This window comes from Pinus tabuliformis, chromosome 2_1 (assembly GCF_031772625.1).
Source record: "Pinus tabuliformis cultivar Carrire ecotype Pingquan chromosome 2_1, CPIR1, whole genome shotgun sequence".
In the NCBI taxonomy this organism is placed as follows: Eukaryota; Viridiplantae; Streptophyta; class Pinopsida; order Pinales; family Pinaceae; genus Pinus; species Pinus tabuliformis.
The window spans coordinates 251,762,249-251,786,896 of NC_142299.1; the positions used below are offsets into that span (position 1 = coordinate 251,762,249).

Here is a 24,648-nt window from a genome sequence, read left to right on the forward strand (position 1 = left end):
CCAGTTGTTGAAGTGACCTGGGACAAGTGAGTTGTAGAGAGAGAGCCCTCTATGGGTCGGAAAGGCTAGCTTCCGATATGAAATATTGGTTCAATGTTATCTTTGAGTTTTTCGTTCACAGATGGGAAAATTACAAATTGACAAAATTTTTGCACATTTCTATGGAGGCAAAGGCTTCAAATAAATTACCCTAGGGAATGACAAAGGTATAGATCTGATCATTAATTATGAACAAGGCTCAAACATAATCATGCCCTACATCATTCACTTGGTGATTTCAATCAAGCTTTAAATCAAATTTAAAGACTCCATTGGAGGAAAAACCTTATTGAAAGAGACATGAAAGGACACCATCATAAAATGAGGTATCAAAGATCGATTTTTCTCCAAGATGTAATATTTCGTTTTTCAACTACTTTTTGTCCTTTCCAAAGCATATCAAAACAATTTTCCATTACTTATTATATTCGAATGAAGACCATAGATCTATACTCGTATATCCTTGTTTAAAAGATGTAGATATACTTTCTTTTTGCATTGCTAATCTTAACCAAGATTTTTCATCTCAGCCATATGATGTCCATGGTCAGTCCTGTGAATCTTATGAGACCAAGGTTGATATGACACCTCATGTACCTAGTCTTATACATTCAAAGCTTTCAAAGAGATATAGACCTCTTAAATTACTATATACCCTTAATAACTTCCCTGCAAAGTATTACAAATACCTCCCTATGTTTTATGGAGAAAATATTACAACTGAAAAACACATTCAGACATTCGAGCAATTTATAGACCTTTTCAAAGTTGAGCATGATGATGTTTACATGAGAATTTTTTCTCAACCATTACAAGGGGAGTCTGAGGATTGGTTTAGACATTTGGAGCCTAAATCATTCAATTCATGGTAAGAACTAAGTGATATTTTTTTTGAAATTTTGGGGCGAGAGGAAATCCAAAGATCAAAATATTTCAGAGTTTCGTGTCATAGAGAAACATAGGGATGAAAGTGCCTCTATGTTGAATAGGAAAATTTTCATTTTTTATCAAAAGATGCCTAGAGACATTCAACATCCTCATGCTAATTTCATGTTGCATTATGCAAGAACTTTTCATTTAGATTTCTCTTACCTTCTCATGAATAGAAGGTATTTGACCTTGCAACAAATGTCCATTGATGCTCACAAAATAGATGACAATCTTCAAGAATGTGAGAAACTCCCAAAATAGATTTTGGATGAAGTTACAGATGTAGATGAACAAGAGAATGAGTGTTTTCAATAGAGATTTGATCATAATCCTGATCCTTTTCATTTTCAGAAAGGATTGTTAATGTCATGCATTTTCTTGAAAGTCTCAATGATGATGTTTTTGTAGAGATTAATAATTAGCTTGTTGAAGGGCAAGTCATTGTCTCAAATTTTATTTTTGATGATATTTAAGAGATTTTATAGTTACCTATATATGATGAATATAAGGATGTTGCTTTTCAAGAACAATTAAAAGAAAAATCTCCACCAAAGAGTTCTTAATCTCAGCAGTCTAATGAAATAATTTAGCTCATATATCATAGTTACAACATAGAACATAAGGAAATTCGTAAGTCAACTGAAGGTAACTCTTTTCACGTGTGATTTTATTCTTTCAAGTTTTTGAAAGGGGATTTTAAAATTGTTAATAAAATATAGTAAGGTGGGTTGATGCAAAATCATATAGGCTTTTTGGAGCAGGATGAAAATATTATAGATAAGAAACGACCTTTTAATGATTTTTATGATTCCGTGACTTTTTATATGGAAATTTCTATTAGTTAAGATATACAATCATTGACTTACGAAGATTTTGAAAGTGACGCTTTTAAGGGTGTTGATTTTCAAAAGAAACTAGAGATATTTTCTTTATTAGAAAATATTCCATTGTAGCAGTTTCATGAAAATTTTTAGCCCTCTCATGATAGCTAGTAGTTGGAATTTCATGAAAGCAAGAGAACATTTTGTGAAGTCATACAAAGTCACATCAATGCTCATTACTTTGAAGATCCTTTTGCAGCATGTTTAGGGATAGTAAGCAGGCCCAAATTTTTAGATTTTGTCAACATTGAGTTTGTTTTCAAGCTTTTATTTGAGTTGTTATTATATAGATATTTCATTCTTCCCTTATCAAAGACATGAAAAGAGTTCAATTAGTGAATGAGATGCTTGCATGGTTGCACTAGATTTTTGACTTCACTTGATTGAATAGTTCATGCCTTAAATCAATAGCTAGGAATGTTTGTGAATAAGCCCAAAGTTTAAGCATCCTTTGAAAATGTGTGCTTTAGATAGAAATATTGGTTTTTTATGTTTCAAATTTCACTTTCTAGCAGTGTATAGTTTTAGTTTCAGTTTGGGATGGTTTGAGTTTGAGGATTGGAATAGGTTGTAGGTTTGGAGTTGGGGATAGCCAATGGACTGGGCACCTCGTCTACGGGGTCCTTTGCTTCCTCTCAAGGTGATACATTCCCATTAGAGCCATATTTAATCACATTCAAAGTTTGGTGGATAGTTGAATTAGGGCCCCAAGACCAAGAAAATCAAGAGGGTAAAAAAAAACTCCAACAACCAATATGGACCTCTTGTTAGAGTTAGCAAAAACACAAAAATAAATATTTCAAGACAATGCTGCCAAATGTTTCGTCAATGTTTTTTTTTTTTTCTCTAAAATGATTCTATTTAATATGCCAGCTCAGAATCTGCCCTTTTTTGGCAAGCATTGACAAATTATTTTTCAACACTTCTGCAGTTTTTATCTCCATAGTGTCTGCCCAGTTGATTTGTCACCGCATGAATAATATGCACAGTTTAAGGAAGTCATAAGTATATTGGTTATGATAAAGCTAATTTAAATATGGATTCACACACCAAGCTTCAGTTTTGATGAACCAAGCTTGGGACCCATGGTGAACTTACTATTCTGAACATGATGACAAAACTTTGTTTGTGAGAGATTTTTCGGCGAAAATCACATGGACTACCATTTGTCGACGCGTTTCGAACCAAATTGTCCTGACGATGAACCACACTAGTTGGTTCGAAACGCGTCGACAAATGGTATTCCATGTGATTTTCGCTGAAAAATCTCTCACAAACTTGATATGGACAACAGAAGCCTGAACTCTATAAAACTTTGTTTTTTAACACTGTTTTTTCCTGTAAAGGATAGTAACTTTGGGCATGGTCTCTGAACAATTGGAAATGAATTTTTGAAAGAAAATACACTTTTTTGTTGGGAATGGGCTCATATTAAAAAACCTCTTTCATTTTTTGCACAAATATGACAGTTTTGGAGATAAGAGGGGATATTTGGAACATATTTTTAGGAATTCACCAGATTTATTTTTCTTAAAAAAAGCTTACTCATCAGTTGATCAGCCACCTCATCATTTTGACTTGGGGATTTCCTTCAACATCTTAAGGAATAATATTAGCACTCTGAGGATAAAATCTCTAGAAAACTAATTATATCCCGAGTATCAAGGAACTAAATCTCTTTCAGAAGGTATCTCCATATTCGATGACATCTAAATCAATAGTAAAAATATCAACATGATAACAAGTGGAAGAAAACAATAGAAGGAGGAGGAATGGTTCCAAATTAAACAAAAATACTGTGGTCAAAGACACAACTGGAAAATGATAAGTTGATAACAACAAATCATATACCATATTACAAAGGATCGAATCATCAGAAGGTCAACCAAGAGGATCGTTCTTAATCCAAGAAGATTTGACTCCAGCCTTCAACATTCGAGACCTTTTGCAACAATTTAATATCTATATTTATTTTTATTTTGTAATTATTGGATAATTTTATTTCCTAAAAAATGTGATATTTGAGATTGTAATTTCTATATATTTTACTCATTTGTAAGGAACAGGGGTTCAGACCTGCATGGAAATGCCTTGGATTTTTGTGTCATTTTTTTTATTAACAATAAAGTTTAAAAGTAGAAGGATTTAGATTTTGTGTCAAAGATTCAGTTTACAGTTTCTAATAATCTGCCTTTTTCTGTTTTTTTAAATGAATTTCAAAATTCACAGATGCTTGATGGTTTGGATTTTCATATTTTGCCATGTCATTCTAATTTGATACATAATTCATCTTTGTATGCTTTGTGTTAATGATATGTCTTCCTAATTCTCCCACCGTACTACAACTGACATTTTTCCTATTGAGATGTTGTATATCTGGCCTTCGAGAGCACCTATTCATATACCCAATCTTAGAAGATTGTTTCATGGATATCCTCAACATTGACTCGATCGCCCAATGGATGTTTTACTTTGCCTGACCACATTTTAAACCCTTTCATACCAAATATCTTGCCACCGATATGAGCGCACAACCAACTGTTGAAGTGACCTTGGAAAACTGAGTTGTAGAGAGAGGCCCATCTCGGTTGGAAGGGCTAGTTTTTTATCTGAAAGATTGGTTCAATTTTAGCTCTGGGTTTTCCTTTCACATCTAGGAAATTACAGAGTGATAACACATGGAAAGGTTAATTTGGTTATCTCAAGCCAACAACATAGTGTTTCTTCTCTTTATTTTAGTTGTCTCTCCTTTCTAACTTTGTGTTGAATGAACTTGCTCTCTCATTTTATCAATACGCTTCTTTCAATATCCAACTTGAGATGAAGATATGGGGCCATGGACCTCTCAATAGTTTTGAGCAAGGCCAAAACTTGTTCTTTAATTGATATATTTCGAGAGCATACCCCACTGGGATTCAATTGAAAATCAAGGAAATTGAACAAGAAGTTACAGAAGAAAGGGAGAATCACTCTAATTTTGAGGTCATGGCTTCAATATAAAACTAGGTCCCTGGCCTTGGGACTTCTGATGGCTACCAAAACCACAATTTACACACCATTTACCTTTATTCATCAATCCAAACTAAGTCAAGAATTTCAAGGAATACGTCAAACACTAACCAATACGTTCCTAGAAAACATTATAAAACTATTTTGTATCAAGCAACAAACATCCATATAGTAGAGGACCTGGTGTTGCATTTGTATTCAATTTTTGTAAATTGCTCATGGTTGCACCCCTATGGCTGAACTTTGTAACACTGTACCCAATAATACATGACAATAATTTCCATTAGAAATTCTAATGATAGCGAGAACTACAAATGTCATGAGCATACAAGACTCGATTAAAACTAAACCTAAGATTAATGATCTTTTCTTTCATCGATTTCATTTGAAAATTTCTTCACTTGATTTTTTTTCGAATCAAAATTTGAAACAAGGTCAAGGTTGGAACAATGAACTCATTCTTGTATCATAGGACATAGAAAAAAAAATTGACTTGATTGTAACATCAAACAACTTGGGAAAAATCAAAGAAGTTCCATGCATTTTGCAATGGTCCAAAGAATTTTGTTTAATATGTACATGCATTCAATAGGATTTTGTGTATAAGTCAAGGCCACTTTATATATTTATAAGATAAATCTAGCTATTCTCTTTTCCTTGATGTGGTACCAAAAATGATAACACTAAGGCCAAAACTGACGCATTAATAGGAAAATTCAGACAATAAACCATTAATTTTTCAAAAAAAATATTTTATTTAATTTTGGACTTTCCTTGCTATCCCAACGAATGCATTACATCCCTATTTATTCTTAGGGAAGAGAAGACATTGATTTTCACAAGATAATTTGGGTGAACAAGAAAGTTTTACCCCTTCATAATGATGAAAGAAATATCTAAAATATGCATTTTCTTTTTCTCATGCAAACAACTTGTGAAACTTAAAATAAGGAAGACAATATCTAAATAATGTTTTCTTGTTTCCTTTAGAAGTATTTGTAATCAAGTTAATAGGAAGGCACCTTTCTTATAAAAGGTGACCTCTCCCTCATAATAGAATGGTGCTATCCTTTTCAGGATCTTATTGTTTATCTCTATGTTGTTTCATCATGTCACATATGATTAAAAATTTTGAAATATGCATGTAGATCAATTGGTATCAAAGTAGACAATCTCAAAAATTTGTTGTTGAACATCGAGTAGATGAGAAGCCATCCATATATTCAAAGAATTTATTTTCCATAGACTCATGGTTCAATAGTTCAATGCCCCTCTTAGTGCACCTTCTTCAAGGCAATTAGAGCTATCTCATCACTGAAAGCTACATTTCAATCCATTTGGGTGGAATGAAAATCATGTTTCCTTGTAAATAAATGACATTTGTGGACTAAACCGAGGAATCACCAATCTAGGATTAAGCAATGGCTCTCCATGAGCTAATGAATTTGAAACAACAAAGGCAGCCCCCGCGGTTCATGCAACTAGATACATGCATTCAATTTCCCAAATTTTCAAGCTTAATGAATCGAGAGGTTGTTGACACTTGGATTCACAATACCTCCACCTATTTCAAAACATGTCCTGACATGACAGAGGACATGAAGATTTAAATCACGGACCTATGGTTGGAAGGCATGTCATGAGCATGGTTGGATACCTAGCTAAAGAATATATCCTTGGTCATTGATCTATGAGAGATAGAAGAGACAAGCCCTATTGGCATCACATCTTGGGATGACTTTTACAAAGCATTAATATCACACTTTTATCCCCCATGATATCTCCACAATTTCCTTGTGAAATGGGTGTAGCTCTACCAACTACTGACTTAGTCTGTATTAGCCTACATCAAGGTCTTTTACAAGTTTCACATTCATCTACATATCTCTGATATAAGAGGTACTCATTATCAAATTTAATTTCAGTTTGTTATTGGTATTTCATCGAGAATTTGAATTGTTTGATAGTAATTCCTTAGAAAACATATTTCTTCGAGCCTCAGCCACGAAACATGAACTGACTCTTCAAATCTGGTCTCCTCAACCTATATATGGTACCTCTCCTACTGGTCCTTCTACTTCTAGTCCTTCTAATGTGACGCTTGCCTCATCCTCCACGCCCATAATCACTCCTTGGTGTACTTTCCATATGACCAATTCACATACTTCTACCAATTGCCAAGGACTTAAAAATATCTACAATAATAAGAATTTTTTTTACCAAGGTCAAGTAACCAAGTTCCCCTCCCCCTACTGTATTTATTTCTCTCAACAATCCTACTAAAGTGGGTCCCTCTCTCATCCTCATGACCACTAATGAAACTAGAACCTTTGTTGGACCTTGTTTACCCATAATTTTTTTATCAAGCATGAATTGGCTACTCTATCCTCGACAATGAGAATCAAAAGAATCTAGTCACCTAAGACTTGTTTCAATGCCTTAACCTTCACACAACTCCACACCCAACCCCATATGGGCTTGGTTGGGTATAAAAGAAAATCCCTCATCTTACCGTCTCCCAGCGTTGTGTAATGACCTTTGTTATCATCCCTTTTTGAGATATTGTGGTGTGTAACTTTTATCCTCACAATTTTGTTTCTCTATAACTTAGAATTCCATATCAATAGGCTAGACACACATATTATCATGCTAAAGATCATCAATACCACTTGCAACATGTGGGTCACACCTATGTTCTCACATCCTCTTCACTTAAACCAACAGAACCTCTTACTAGAAAAGTTCCCATTAAGGAATTTGGTTTGAACCAATGCATTTCTTTGTGTTCTGTTTGCTCTATCAAACCAAATAACCTCGCTAATTTGGTGCCCCATGATTTGGGTCCCCTACTTCAATAATTTGTGGATGTATTCACAAAACACATGGGGCTACCCAAAACATGCTCTACCAAACACACAATTGATCTTTATCCTGGTGCTTCTTTGCCCAATGTCCCATCCTATCACCTTGCCCCTTGAGAGGAAACTATGATAGAAGGCCAAGTTGCATAACTGTTGACGTCAAGCCATATATAGCCTTCATCCTCCTCTTGGGCATCTCTATTTTTATTATTCTAAATTTCAAAATGTCATCTAGTGATAGATTTTTGTGCCCTTGATAAATCTATTGTTAAAAACCACTATCCCCTACAATGGATTGAGGATTTATTGGACCACTTACAAGGGGCTTACTTCTTCACAAAGATGGATTTGACATCCGACTACCATCAAGTTCGAATGTAGGCAATATGCACATGGAAGACTGCTTTGAAGACAAAGTTTGGGCTATTTGAATGGTTTGTTATGCCATTTAGGTTGACAGATGTGTTGAACCCATTTATGGGATTAGTAAATGATGTGTTTAAGCCACATTTGGGTAAGTTTGTGGCCATTTATCTTGATGATAGTTTTGTATTCAGTAAATTTTGTGAAGAACATATTCAACATGTCCACAACACACTTGAGCTATTGTGGACACATAGACTTCAGGTAAAAGAGAAGAAACCATATTTTTTACAACCATCATTTCAAGATTTTGGATTGATACTTAGTTTAGAAGGATTTCAACCAGATCCTTCCTGGGAATAGGATTTGGCACAATGGCCAATGCCTTCAAATGCTCATGACCTAAAGAGTTCCATGGGAGGTATTAATTTTTACAAAAAAATTGTCTCTCATTTTTCTTAGTTGGTCTGCCCTTTACATCAGTTGTCAAATCAAGAAAAATTTCTTTGGGATATTGAGGTTGAGCACCATTTTGTTGGACTCAATAATTCCTTATGATACACTCCTTTCGTCGTTTCCCAAATATGCATCAACCATATGAAATAGAAATTGGTGCCTCTCAGTTTTCCATTGGAGTTGTTCTTAAATAGGGGCATCAGCATTAGCATGCCATTTTGAGACTCTTGCAGAAGTGAAGCTTATCTAAAACACCTATGACAAGGAATTCTACAATTTAGTCCAAGCATTGCAGAAACTACATCATTATATTCTTGGAAAATAAACCATAATCCACATTGATCAGCATCCATTGATTTTCATCAACTCGCAGAGCAAGATTCAAGAGTAACTCCATTTGAAGTGGGATGATTACATTCAACAATTACATCTTGTGATTAAATATAAGAATGGTACCGCTACTAGAATGAATGATTTGTTAAGATAAGCACCTATTGAGGTCTTCCATATTGTGTAGGTTTGTTGTGTTGATTTTGATGTCTCAAAAGACATGAATGCAACAAATCTAGATTTCAATGAGATAAGGGAAGCTTTTCAATAGCCTATAATCATTAACCAAACTCCCCTTCTTGATTATACCATTTTTGATGGTTGGTTATATAAACTTAATTAGCTATGTGTGCCACCATCTAATGATCATTTCCTTCTCATTTGTGTAGCACATGCCTATTCATATGGGTGGGGCATTTTTGCCTCACCCACTTGTGAGCACTCTCTTTCTTGCTTTGGTTGACCTTCTCTGTATCTAATGAGTCTCTCCCATAATGTTATCACATTGAAAGTTTGGTTGACATTTCAATTAGGGCCCCAAGACCAAGAAAAACAAGAGGGTAAAATAAGCTCTAGTAATCAATATGGACCTCTTGTTAGAGGCAACAAAAACAATAAAATAAATAATTCAAGACAACACTACCAAACATTTCATTAGTGAAATGTTTTCTTAATTTTGACAAAATAATGCCAGTTAATTTTTTAGCACTAGAATCTGCCCTGTTTTTGGCAAGCACTAATACATTATTTGTCAACGCTTTTGCAGTTTTTATCTCCACGACATATGCCAAGTTGATCTATCAGTGCCTGAATAATATGCATATTTTGAGGAAGTGATAAGTAGATTGGTTATGATAAATCTCACTAAAATATGGATTCACACACCAAGCTTTATTTCTTACGAATCAAGCGCGAGATTGATGGAGAACTTACTATTTTGAACATGATGACAAAAATTTGTTTTTAAGACGGTTTTTTCCTGGAAAAGACAGTAACTTTGGGTTTGGTTTCCAAACAATTGGAAATTAATTTTTTAAAACATAACAACCATTTTATTGTGAATGGGATCATTTAAAAAAACATCTTTCAAGTTTTGCACAAGAATCACTATTTTGGAGATATGAAGGGATCTTTGGACCTTATTTTTCAGGAATTCACAATATTTATTTTCCTTAAAAAATTCTTAGTCATTAGTTGATGTGCCACCTCATCAATTTGGCTCGGGGACTTACTTCAGCTTCTTAAGGAAGAATATTAGCACTCTAGTGCGAAAATCTCGAACAAACTGATTATATCCCAAGTATCAAGGCACTAAATTAGTTTTAGAAGGATTATCTCCATATTTAATGAAGCAACATTCAAAGTATCAACATGATAAAAAGTGGAAAAACATCAATAGAAGGAGGAATAATGGTTCCAAATTAAAAACAAATACTATGGTCAAAGATGTAACTGGCAGAGGATTAGTTGATAACAACAAATCATATACCATATTACAATGCACTGAATCATCAAAGGTCAACCAAGAGGACCGTTCTTAATCTAAGAAGATTTGACTCCAACCTTCAACTTTCGTGACATTTTGCAACAATTTTATATTATATATTTACTTTTATTTTGTACTTATTGGATAATTTTATTTCCTAAAAATTAGTGATAGTTGAGATTATAATTTCTATATATTTTATTCATTTGTAATGAACAGGGGTTCGAAACTGCATGGAAACTCCTTGGGTTTTTGTGTCTGATTTTGTTATTATCAATAAAGTTTCTATATAGAAGGATTTATATTTTGTGTCAAAGATTCATGTTACAATTTTTAATAGTCTATTTTTCTGTGTTTTTAATGAATTTAAAATTCATCTTTGATTGATGCTCTGGATTTCCATATTTCACCATATCATTCTAATTTCATTAAGAATTCATACTTTTAGGCTTTGTGTTAATGACATGTTTTCCTAATTCTGCCACCATACTACAACTGATATTTTGTTTATGGTGATGTTGCATATCTCGCCTTTGAGAGAAACTATTCATATACCCATTCTTAGAAGCTCTTTTCATTGATATCTTTAACATTGACCCCATCACCCAATGAATGTTTTACTCTGCCCGGTCACATTTTAAACCATGTCATACCAAAGATCTAGCCACCAATCTCATCACACAACCAACTGTTGAAGTGACCTTGGAAAACTGAGTTGTAGAGAGATCCCTCTCTAGGTTGGAAGGGCTAGCTTCTTATCTGAAAGATTGGTTCAATGTTATCTCTGGGTTTTCCTTTCACAACTCGGTAAATTACAGAGTGATAACACACGGAATGGTTAATTTGGTTATCTCAAGGCAAAAACCTAGTGTTGCTTCTCTTTATTTTAGCTGTCTCTCATTTCTAACTTTATGTTGAGTGAACATGTTCTCTCATTTTATCAATACACCTCTTTAAATATCCAAAGATGAATATATGGGGGCCATGGAACTCTCAATAGTGCCTGAGTAAGGCCAAAGCTCATGTTTCAATTGATAAATTTCAGGAGCATACCCCATTGGGAATTTAGTAGAAAATTAAGGAAATCGAACAAAAAGTTATAGAGGAAAGGGAGAATGACTCTGATTTATAGGTCATGGCTTCAATATCAAATTCGGTCCCTAACCTTGGGACTACTTATGGCTACCACAACTAATATCTACACACTATTTAGCTCTATTCGTTGTTCCAGACTAAGTTAAGCATGCTTAAGAGAAATTCTTCGGCGTAAATCACAAGATAAATCATTTGCCGACGCGTTTCGAACCAACTAGTGTGGTTCATCGTCAGGACAAGTTGAAGAGACAGATCCAGCTTAGCATGTTAAATAGTTTGAGCAGAGCCTCCAACGACTATCACTATTGGAGGCTCTGCTCAAAATATTTAACATGTTAAGCTGGATCTGTCTCTTCAACTTGTCCTGACGATGAACCACACTAGTTGGTTCGAAACGCGTCGGCAAATGATTTATCTTGTGATTTACGCCGAAGAATTTCTCTTAAACTTGATATGGATCACAGAAGCCTCAATTCAATAAGTTAAGCATTTCAAGGAATACATCAATCACTAACCAATACGTTCCTAGAAAACACTATAAAATTATTTTGTATCAAGAAACAATCATCCATTGAAAACATGACATGGTGTTACATTTGTATTTAGTAGTTCCAAATTTCTGATGGTTGTGCCCCCATGGTTGAACTTCACTACACTATACCCAATAATACATGACAATAATTTCCAATAGAAATTCTAATGATATCAAGAACTACAAATATTGCGAGCATACAAGACTCGATTAAACTAAAACCTATTATTAATGGTCTTTTCTTTCATCAATTTCATTTGAAATTTCTTCACTTGATTTATTTTCGAATCAAAATTGTAAACAAGGTCAAGGTTGGAACAATGAACTCATTCTTGTAGCATATGACCTAGAAAAAACTTTGACTTAACATCCAACAACTTGGCCAAAATCAAAGAAGTTACATGCATTTTGCAATGGTTTGGAATTTTTTTTTTAATAGGTACATGTATTCAATATGATTTTGAGTAAAAATTTAGCTCACTTTAGATCTTTATAAGAGAAATCTAGCTATTGTTTTTAATCTTTCTCTAATACCAAAAAATATAGCACTAAGGCCATAACTCACACATTAATAGGATAATTCAGACATAAAACCATTAATTTCTCAAAAACAATATTTTATTTAATTATGGACTTTCGTTGCTATCTCAGCGAATGCATTACATCCATATTTATTCTCACAGAAGAAAAGATATTGATTTTCACAAGGTAATTTGGGTAACCAAGAAAGGTGTACCCCTTCATATTGAGGAAATAAATATCTAAAATATGCATTTTCTTTTTCTCATGAAAAGTAAATGGGAAACTTAAAATAAGTAAGGTATTTATAAATAATGTTCTCTTATTTCCATTCCAAAGTATTTGTAATCAAGTAAATAAGAATGAACCTTTCTTATAAAATGTGACCTCTACCTCATAAGAGAATGGTGGTATCATTTTTAGGATCTTTTTGTTTATCTCTCTGTCATTTCATCGTGTCACATATGATTCATAATTTTGAGATATGCTTGTAGATCAATTGGTATCAGAAGAGATGATCTCAAAAAGTTTTTTTCGAACATCAAGGAGTAGATGAGAAGCCATCCATCTATTCAAATAATTTGTTTCTCATAGACTCATGGCTCAACAGTTCAATGCCCCTCGTAGTGCACCTTCCTTGAGGTAATTGGAGCTATCTCATCGTTGAAAGCTACATTTCGATCCATTTGGGTGGATGAAAATCATGTTGCCTTGTAAATAAACCACATATGTGGACTCATCCAAGGAATAACCAATCTAGGATTCAACGATGGCTCTCCATGAGTTAATGAATCTGAAGCAACAAAGACACCCTCCACAGTACATGTAACTAGATACATGCATTCAATTTTTCCAAAATTTCAAGCTAAATGAATGGAGAGGTTGTTGACATTTAGATCCACAATCTCTCCACCTATTTGAAAACATGTCCTAACATGATAGAGGACATGAAGCTTTAAATCACCAACCTGTGGTTGGAAGCCATGGAATAAGCATGGTTGGATACCCAACTAGACAATATATCCTTGGTCATTGAGCACAGAGAGATAGATGAGACCAACCTTGTTGGCATTGCATCTTGGGATTACTTCTACCAAGCATTAAGATCACACTTTTATCCCCGAAGATATCTCCATAATCTCTTTTTAAAATGGTTGTAGCTCTACCAACTACTGAATTAGTCAGTACTAGCCTACATCAAGGTCTTTTACAAGTTTCACATTCAGCTACATATCTCTGATATAAGAGGCACTCGTTATCAAATTTAATTTTTTCGTTTGTTATTGGTTTTTCATCAAGAAGTTGAATTGTTTGATAGTACTTCCTTAGACAATTCCTTTCATCGAGCATTGGCCATGAAACATAAACTGAATCTTCAAATCTAGTCTCCTCAACCCATATATGGTCCCTCTCCTAGAGGTTCTTCTCTTTCTAGTCCTTCTAATGTGACGCCTCCCTCCTCCTCCACACCCATCAATACTCCCTAGTGTACTTTCCATATGACCAATTCACATACTTCTACCAATTGCCAAGGACTTAAAAATATTAGCACTAGTAAGAATCACTTTACCAAGGTCAAGCAACTAGATTTACCTCCCCATACCATATGTATTTCTCTCAATAATCCTACCGAAGTGGACCCCTCTCTCATCCTCATGACTACTAATGAAGCCAACCCCTCTGTTGGACCTATGTTTACCCATAATTATGGTATGAGGCATGAATTGGCTACTCTTATCCTTGACAATGAGATTCAAAAGAATATGGTCACCTAGAACTTAGTTCAATGCCTTAACCTTCCCACAACTCCACACCCATCCACAAATTGGCTTGGTTGGGTACAAAAGAAAACCCTCATCTTACTGTCTCCCGACATTGTGTAATGACCTTTCTTATTGACCCTTTCTGAGATATTTTGGTGTGTACTTTTTATCCTCACAATTTTATTTCTCTATTACTTAGAATTCCGTATCAACGGGTGAGACACACTATTTATCATGCTAAAGATCATCAATACCACTTACATCATGTGGGTCACAAATATGTGCTAATGCTCACATCCTCCTCACTTAAATCAAGTGAACCTCTTACTAGAAAAGTTCCCATTAAGGAAGTTGGTTTAAGTTAATGCATTTATTTGTGTTTGGTTTTCTCTATCAAACCAAAGAACCTCACTAATTTGGTGCCCCCTGATTTGGTTCCCTTGCTTCAATAATTCATGGATGTATTAACACAACACATGGGGGTACCCACAACATGCTCTAATAAACACATAATAGATCATATTCCTGGTGCTTCTTTACCCAATGTCCCATCCTATCACCTTGCACCTCAAGAGGAAACAATGATAAAAGGCCAACTTACACAACTGTTGACATCAAGCCATATTGAGCCTTCATCCTCCCCATGTGAATATCTGGTTTTATTATTCCCAAAAAGGACGATTTAAAATGTCATTTGGTGATGCATTATCATTCCCTTAATAATTTTATTGTTAAAAAGCATTATCTCGTACCATGGCTTAAGGATTTGTTTGACCACTTACAAGGGTCTTGCTTCTTCACAAAGATATATTTAACATTCGGCTACCATCAAGTTCGTATGCATGCAATAGGCACGTGGAAGACTTCTTTCAAGATAAAGTTTGGGCTATTTGAATGGTTGGTTATGCCATTTGGGTTGACAAATGTGTTCAACACCTTTATGGGATTAATAAATGATGTGTTCACGACACATCTGGGTATGTTTTTGGTCATTTATCTTGATATATATTTTGGTATTCAATAAATTTTGGGAAGAACATCTACAACACTTCCACAACACACTTCATCTATTGTGGACACATAAACTTCAGGTAAAATAGAAGAAATCATATTTTTCACAACCTCGATTTCAATATTTTGGATTCATACTTAATTTAGAAGGAGTTCAACTAGATCCCTCTTGGGTATAGGCTTTGGCACAATGACCAATGTCTTACAATGCTCATAAACTCAAGAGTTCCAGGGTAGGTATTAATTTCTAGAGAAAAATTATCTCTCATTTTTCTTAGTTGGCCCGCCCTTTTCACTAGTTTTCAAATCAAGCAAAATTTCTTTGGGATATTGAGGTTGAACACCATTTTTCTAGGCTCAATAATGCTTCATGCTCTTCTCCTTTATTCATTTTCCAAATATGCATCAACCATCTAAAATAGAAATTGATGCCTCTCAGTTTTCCATTGGAGTTGTTCTTAAACATGTACATTATCTTGTAGCATACCATTCCAAGATGCTTGCAAAGGTGAAGCTCATGTAAAACACCTATGATAAGTAATTCTACAACTTAGTGCATGAATTAAAGCAGCACCATCATTATATTCTTATATAATAAGCCATAATCCATACCGATCATCATCCATTGATTTTCATCCACTCACAGAGCAAGATTCAAGAGAAAACCCTTTTGAAGTGGGATTCTTACATTCAACAGTTCCATCTTGTGATTAAATATAAGAATGGTACAACTAATAGAATGAACGATTTGTTAAGCTAACTACCTACTGAGGTATTTCATATTGTATAGGTTTGTTGTGCTACTTTTGATGCCCGAAAGACATGTATGCAAAAAATCTAGATTTTGATGATATAAGGGAAGCTTTTCCATAGCCTACAGTCATCAACCAAACTCCCTTTCTTGATTATACCATTTATGATGGTTGGTTATATCAACTTAAATAGATATGTGTGCCATCATCTAATTATCATTTCCTTCTCATGTATGAAGTGCATGCCTCTTCATATGGGGGGAACTTTTGCACAACCAAGACCATTCTTAATTGCTAATGTCACTTCTACTAGGCTACCTTTCACAAGCAACTAGAAAAATTCATTCAAGCATATTCTCTCTATTCACAAATCAAGCAATCAAACCGTAAGCATGGTATGTACCATCCTTTATCTATTCACTCTCATTCTTGGGAATCCATCTCCATAGAATTTTTGAGTTTTCTTCCTACTAATTTCTTCAAAACATGATGTTATTTGGGTAGTGGTATGCCATTTTTTTAAGATGGATATCTATCTTCCCTCTCATAAGACTACCCTTACTTCTCAAATCATGAATCTCTTCTTCCATCATATTTGGCCACATGTTAGGATGTTGGGTAGCATTATCTTTTATGGATATTCTCATTTCTTAGTATTTTCTGGCATACTTGCTAGTCTATGTTGAGCTATCAACTTCATTTTTCCACTTCCTTTCACCTACAAATAGATGGTCAAATCAAGGTAGTCAATCATACTCTGGTTCACTCCCTTCTCAAGTATTTTTCTAATAACAAATAGTGGCATTCCTACTTGCAAATTATTCAACATAGTTATAATAGGCCACACACTCCTCTAATGGGTTCTCCCCTTTCGAAGTTTGTTTTGTGATTCAACCAAGTGCGTCCTATGAGATTCCATTGACTATCACCCCTTCTGGTTATTCACATCACCAACAAGAAAAAAAATCATCTTGGTGTTTTATACACTCCATATCTAAGTGCCATATTCAGGTAACTGCTACATTGCGAGTTTCCTAGGATCATACAAGAAAAAGGCATGACTAACATCACATGCCCTTGTCATTTAGACTATGATATTCTGTATGGATCTTATTTGACAATAAATTCTTCAAGGGCCAACACCATAAGATGATTGCTCTAAGATATGGTCCCTATATTGTTCTAGAACTCATTGGAGTAAATTCATATCGCTTGGACTTTACTTCCCAGCTAGGAATCAATGATGTGCTTAATGTTAACAATTTGAATCTCCTTGAACCACCTCCCCCTTGAGGAATTAGTCATAGTTCAACATCCTATGTTTAATAGTCCTAATTTTCAACCTCCCATGCTAAAGGATGCAATTCATGATTCCAAGATGAGGACATCTCACTAGCATACATGCATATCATACATTATGGCTCAAAAGGGACACACACAGGCACAAGCAAAATGAATGACTATAGAGACATTGTAGTTCAAATTTCCTCATTGAGTGGTAAAAGTAGGGATGTTTCCAACTCTAAATAGGGAGGAATTAGGCAACCAATAAAGGCATACAACTTCGCGGGCAACTTATAATGAGGAAGGAAACATATAAAATAAGTATTTACTTTTTCTCATGCAAACTAGTTGTACAAATTAAAATAAGGAAGGAAATATCTAGATAATGTTTTATTGTTTCCATGCAAAACTATTTGTAAATAAGTTAATAACAAGGTGCCTTGCTTATAAAATGTGACCTCTCCCTCATAATGCAATGGCAATATTCTTTCCAAGATCTTGTTGTTGATCTCTTCATTGTTTCATTGTGTCACATATGATTATTAATTGTTAGATTTGCATGTACATCATAATTCTTCTCCTGCATATTTGGAGGAAGTTGAGAGGAATCCTCTCAAACTTAGGAACCTATCTTAAACTATATTCTAAACAAATACACTTAGTTTCAATTACATTTTCTTTCTTGAATTTTATATAATCTAGTGTTTTCTAGACCCTTCTTAGACTTAATAAAAATTAAATACAAATATTTTTCATGCGAGATGTTCATACATCACCAAGAACCTCCTAGGAAAAGTTTTATTTAAAATCAATGAAAGAATAGAGGAGCTTATCCTAAGCATGGAGGAATTTCACTTACAATATCAACTCATAGATAATCCTATGGCTAGCATGAAGGCTGCTATTTAGAATAATACTCGAGAAACCTGCTCTACAAACACCTGTCATTCTACCTTATTCTTAACACTCAATATGTTATTGGTTATAGTTATGTTTTATTTTCTATTGGAGAGTTGGTGTAATAGCATGTGCTATTGATAATAGTTATGTTTTATTTTCTATGAGAGAGTTCATGTAATAGTAAATCCTTACTACTCTTTTGTTATGGGATGTTATGCTTATTTTTGGTATTCTTATTAACTATGGTCATGTTGTAAGACTTTCTATCTATTATCTTCGGTCTAGTTTATTATTAGGTAAGTCAAGGAAAGACATATTTTTTATACTTTTGCATGCATTGCAATTTTTTTCAATATTAATATAAAACTATAATCTTACAAATATATATATATATATATATATATATATATATATATATATGAGAAAATAAGAAAATATTTCACATCAATTTTAATTATTTTCAACCAACATTAAAAAAAATGAAAGTACACCATATATATATATATATATATGGAAAAAAGAACAACAACATAAATCTTATTTTAACTCAAGATCTTGTAAATAAAAAGAAATTCACATTTTTGTTGTTTTTAAATACCTTTCAACACTTAATAAACTAGGATTGGGATAAATTTAAATTATATATTTTTAAATACATTTAACCCACACAATATAGCTTTGATATCATATGTTTAGATTATTTATTTTCTCTTTTTCTCTTTCTCTTTTTTTTTAAATAAAGTCTTTTTTCTTATTATTAAAAGTAGGTAAATTACGTCCTTGAGATCCTTGATAGATGGTGATCCGCTATTCTGTTAAGAAACTCCTTGATGTGATGTGAGGCACTCCTTGATAATGTCACCATTCCATTCCTCACCCGAAGGGGGTGATATATTGGACATGATGAAAATATAGTCCCACTAAACTTACAAAAAAAAAAAAAGTTGCAAAATTACATGACTTGAATACCATGATTGGTATTTCAAAAAGTTTTGTTGAATAAAAGACATATTTCATATGACAAGTGTACTCCACTTTTATTAAAAAATAAAAATTATGGACATGTACTTAATAATACATCACTTCTATTAAAAGATTATTTTATTGTACATGTGCTTCATATTACATATCTAATTTTTTATTTAAAAACTATTTCACTTTTTGAAACCAATTTTATTTTAAATTTGGTTAAAAATTATTGGAATTGTAAATTTAAATGATTAAATTTATTAAATTTTTTTTTTAAATTAAATCTATTACACATTCAACCATGTAAATAATTATGACTTATAATTTTACCAATACTCATATAACCAAACATTTAAACAATCTCTTCAACATTTTATTAAAACATTCTACTTTTCTTGAAAAATTCTCAAACTAAAACATTATACAAAGTAACTTTACTATCACATAATTTATTAAAAAATAAAATTCTTTAATAAAAATATCAAAAAAGATATTTACAAAGTAACTTTCTACTATCACATACTTTATTAAAAAATAATATTATTTAATAAAAATATCAAACAAGGTAATTACACAGTAACTTTCTACTTGATAAAAGAATTTATATATCACATAACTTCTTTATAAATATTAAGACATCTCCATAAAAGAAACCTTTCACATCACATACCTAATCAACATTGGATAAAGACAACTTTCACCTCACATCATAAGTACTGTTCTCTGACTAAGAACATTGTACCATACAGATTTCTTATCACGTACCTCCTCAACCTTTATTAAAAGACTATCTCTGCTGAGGAGAATAGACAGCCCAATTTGCGTAAAAACAATTATCGAACTTAGCTATTGGTTCTATCAATTTTGGCAAAGTCGGCCAGGTTGTGTTTTCCTTTGAGTTGTCTGGAAATGTAATAACGAATGTATTCTTCGTGTATGAACTTCCTGTACAAGCATGGGTGGTGTTCATCTACTAACTTCGATGAGGGAGCCACCTCTGCATCCATACTCGCATTATAGAACAGAGCAATCGAAAGTCTGGCTCTCTCTTCGTTTGTTACTGCCCGGTGCTCTACGCTTTTGTATCTCCCGTTTGTCATTACCTGCATACATACAGAAATAAAGTTAGAGTCTGGGTGTGTATTTGTAATGAGATAAATTTTTTTATATGTGATTTACGCTGAAGTTCTACTTATAACTGAGATAAATCTGTTTGGCATTAGGAACCATTCTGGAAAGTAAGAGAAAGTGGCCCAAAAAGGTTAGAGTGTTAGAGGGAAGTTGTTAATATTTAGGTGGTTTATAATTTGACATATAGTAAGTTATTTTATTCTAGAGTTACAAGATTTGATTCTAAATGGAGAGTATCACAATTATTTTCTAAAACCACTCAAAACAAAAGAAATCATGACAATTTTGCTCAACCACCTAAAAAGTAATGACAACTATTTTATTCAAGGACTTAATTATTTTGTCAAATCCCCCAAAAACAAAAGAAATCACACTAATTTACCTAACCATCTAAAAAACAACTATTTTACCCAACCACTAAATTATTTTGCGAAATCACACAAAACCAAAAAAAAACTCACAAGAATTTTACACAACCACCAAAAAAATAACAAGCATTCTGCCAACCATCCAAACAAAAGAAATCTAAATACTGAAACTTGAGCTGGCAGGAGAACTGATAAAACTATGATACATGATTACCTCTACCAAGTCCCCAATGTTTACAACCAGTCCATATGGAATGGGCTGCACAGGAATCCATCGATTGTTCTTCCGGACATGCAAGCCTATAGACTCGTCATCCTGCAGGAGCAGAGTTATTCCCCCTCCATCTGAGTGAGGACTCAATCCAAGAACAAGGTCTGGTCTAGGGCAAGGCGGGTAGAAGTTCATTCGCATCATATTCATGGGCTCTGACCCAAACACATTCTTGAAATAATCAGAATCCTCCAGATGCAGGTTTTCAGCGAACAAACTCAACACCTCTTGAGCGACCCTTTCTACCTCAATTGCATACCTCTCAACAGTATCCCTGCAATTAATAAATTAAAGCTATAATAAGACCTAGGCCCATAAATACAATTTTATAGTACAATATAATCCTGATAATGTTGGTTACCTGAAATGTGTGGGAACGGTTGGCCAGAGGGCAAGATTCTTAATGCTGTTCGGCATGAGTGCCAAAGCCAGCAAGTCACCCCAGTCCAAAGTTTGATCATCAGCTGTCACAAATATCTTACCATAACCCTGGGAGGCTCCTGCTTGTGGAGCATATTTCAGCTTTTGTTCTAATGGAAGGCTGAAGAATTCTTTAGCTACAGCTTTTATGTCATCTCTTAAAGTATTAGGAATTCCATGGTTCACAATCTGTGGAAAAAAAAATGAATGATCATCAATCTTGCCCAATTTTATAAACCTAATACTTTCCACATTATAACATCATAATTTATGATAAGCAGAGATCCACAAATTAACAATCGAATTATTTGGCTATCCTTTTATAGATTGCAACTGAGTTTAATGAAATAATTAACTGGGCTTTTGTCGATCATTACCTAAACCTATAAATATATATCAGGCTTAATAAAAAGATGTCCCTTACCTAAACTACAGATAATCTCGCTGCTATATGAAATTACCCACCTGGAAGAAACCCCATTCCTGGCAGGCATCGGAAAGCATGTCCATTTCTTGTTTTCTTTGATCCTCTTGTCCCTGCAAGAAAATCAGCTTCTTCATGTCAATAACAGGGATTGAGAATTCAGAAGAACCGATTAATGAGACCGTCGGCCTCTCTTCCTGGGGTCTGATGTAACGCGGGGGAACAGCTTCAGCAGCATTTGGGTGGTCATGATTTTTGACAAGTTCCTGCACACTCTCCACCGGGATCACTTTGCCCCCCTTTGGATTCACGAAAGGGTTTGCGTCTACAGCGGCCATGATAGCAGAGGAAGAACGAACGAGTGCAGCAGCCTCCTTACCTCAAGATATGCCTCAATATTTAATCCACATGGAATTTATGCTTTGCTACTAGGACAATGTAACTTGTATTACAAATGCATGTGGTTGTGATGAACATTACCCATTGGATGGTAGGTGCGGCTCAATTTTGATTTTTCTTCAGAATTACATTGCTTTGAGTTTTACTTAATTTCATAGTCTTGCAAGATTCACCTTACAAACTTACCATTTACCTGATAATTTTTTTGTTGGAATGTGGTATTTATAAATTATGGTACATAGTGTAGTAATAAAATTCTTAGTTAAAAATTTTCATAATAAAATAGAAGTGAAATTTAAAAGTTGAATTTAATTAAGTAATTAGATGAAATTTACCCTGTTGAAATTTATTAAATTAAATTTAATGTTAAAAAAAAAAAATTATATATATATGAATTTTTTAACTAAATTTTTAAAAATAATTTATTAAACTCATTTTTATAAAATATTAAAATTATTTAAAAAATTCTATTTTCTATTTCTATTTATTATAGTAATAAAAAATATATAAAACTATAATTGGTATGTGAATCCAATATAATATATGATAAACTAAAAATATAATATAATAAATTTACAACTATTCACAAATATTTATATTAAAATAATATTATGAAAATAAAAGAAATTCTAAAGGAAAATGAAGGGCAACGAGTAATATTTTTTTTAATATTTAATAACTTAAAATTAAAATAATTAAAATAATAATTATTATTTTAAATGCATTTTATGGTATAATATAGCTTTTATGTTGAGATTTTTATTATTATTAAAATATTATATTATATTTTATATTTTTATAAGTATAATATTTTTGTTTAAAATAATAAAATTATATGAATGAAATAGCATGGATGATATTTCATCATAGGTGTTTACTTATGATCATTGGAGGTAGATTCTGACTAGGAAGACTAAATATAATAATAAAATTGCTCTTCACGATTGGAATTCCTATCTTAAAAAGCTTTAATGTCATGGATAATTTGGAAACCCTGCTGACAATGAAAGAATTTTTCTCTTTAGAAGACATTAAATTTGCGGTTAATCGCCTCGCTAATGGGAAAGCTAAGGACATTGAAGGTTACCAAGCGGAAATCTTAAAAATTGGAGGTCCTGTCCTCATCCCCCACATCCACAAGCTTTTCAATCAAGCAGTCAAGCAAGGGTTCCCTAAACCTTGGACTGAGAGCCTCATTATCCCTATTTTTAAAAGTGGGGATACAAATAACCCCTCTAATTATCGGACAATTATGATCAACCCTCTCTTAGCCAAGTTATATGGTAGTATTTTGGAAAAGAAGTTAAGCATATGGCTTGAAAGTGAAGGTAAGTGGGCTAAAGGCCAAGCAGGTTTTAGAAGGCATCACTCAACAATAGACCACCTCGTTACGCTTAGGATCATTGTGGAGGAATGTCGTAATGATAAATCCAATTTATTTTGTTGCTTTGTGGACTTTAGAAAGGCTTTCGATACGGTTCCTAGATACAACCTTTGGAATAGATTAGAAGAGCTAAAGGTTCCTCTCGAGTTGAGAGCTGCCACTATAAGGTTATACGAGAATGTAATTGCCAAGCTAAAGAGCAATGAGGGGTGGTCGAAAGATATTAAGTGTAACATCGGAGTTAAACAAGGTTGCCCCCTCTCCCCTACCCTATTTGGCATTTACATCAATAAGCTCGAAGGCTATTTAGAGGAAGTAGGTTGTGATGGCACGATCTTAGATGGGATAGTTGTCATCCTTCTTCTCTATGCTAACAACATTGTTCTTTTCGCAAGGTGCCCATCTGATCTTGATAAGCAACTCAAGCTCCTTAATGATTTCTACTCTACCATGGGTATGACGGTTAACACTGACAGAACAAAAGTTATGATTATCAAATCCAAGAAGGACACTTACACTAATTTTATGTATGATAATAACAACTTGGAGGAAGTGTATTCTTACAAGTACCTAGGAATTGATATTCATCACAAGCTCAACTAGAACCATAGCATTGAGAAAAGGATTAATGGGGGTGGAAAGCTTATTTTGGTCTTGAAAATAATTGTAAAACAACAAACCTCGTAATGTGGGATAAAAAGAAGTTCCTCCTTGAAACTTTACTCACACTTGTTATCTTATATGGTTGTGAGGTTTGGGGTTGCAGCATCTCCAGAGAATCATGGAGAAAGATTGAGCAAATCCAGAAGCGTTTTATAACTTATAACCTGAAAATTAAAAGTAATACATCCTATCCTATTCTCCTTATAGAAGCAAGTCTTTCCCCTATTGAGAGCCTAACTATGATTAGGTTTTTGTTGTACAAGCACAAACTCAATAACATAGATGATCATATACTTCCTAAGCTAGCTTTAAATTCCAGCCAAAACCACCTAAGGCTCAATCAGGGGTGGCATAAAGACATAAGGGCTTCGTTAAACTATTGGGAGATCAATGAGAATGATTCATTGC

General features: G+C 33.6%; 1 protein-coding gene across 1 annotated transcript; it reads right to left on the minus strand.

The window, feature by feature from the left end:
* Positions 1–19,749: 19,749 nt before the first annotated feature.
* Positions 19,750–22,275, minus strand: LOC149199645 (protein LATERAL BRANCHING OXIDOREDUCTASE 1-like). Its single transcript, XM_089399430.1, has 4 exons — positions 21,836–22,275; positions 21,312–21,559; positions 20,894–21,224; positions 19,750–20,283 (listed from the first exon to the last, which is right to left on the minus strand). Exons 1-4 carry the CDS (start codon positions 22,130–22,132, stop codon positions 20,023–20,025), a joined length of 1,137 nt encoding a protein of 378 aa, XP_089255556.1. The 5' UTR covers positions 22,133–22,275; the 3' UTR covers positions 19,750–20,022.
* Between the last annotated feature and the right edge of the window lie 2,373 nt (positions 22,276–24,648).

Excerpts from the sequence above, each read along its gene's own strand:
- LOC149199645 (XM_089399430.1), bottom strand. The coding sequence starts at position 22,132 with ATGGCCGCTGTAGACGCAAACCCTTTCGTGAATCCAAAGGGGGGCAAA. Across the intron at positions 21,560-21,835 it reads AGGAATGGGGTTTCTTCCAG|ATTGTGAACCATGGAATTCC; the intron begins GTGGGTAATTTC and ends TTTTTTCCACAG. Across the intron at positions 21,225-21,311 it reads ACCGTTCCCACACATTTCAG|GGATACTGTTGAGAGGTATG; the intron begins GTAACCAACATT and ends TATTAATTGCAG.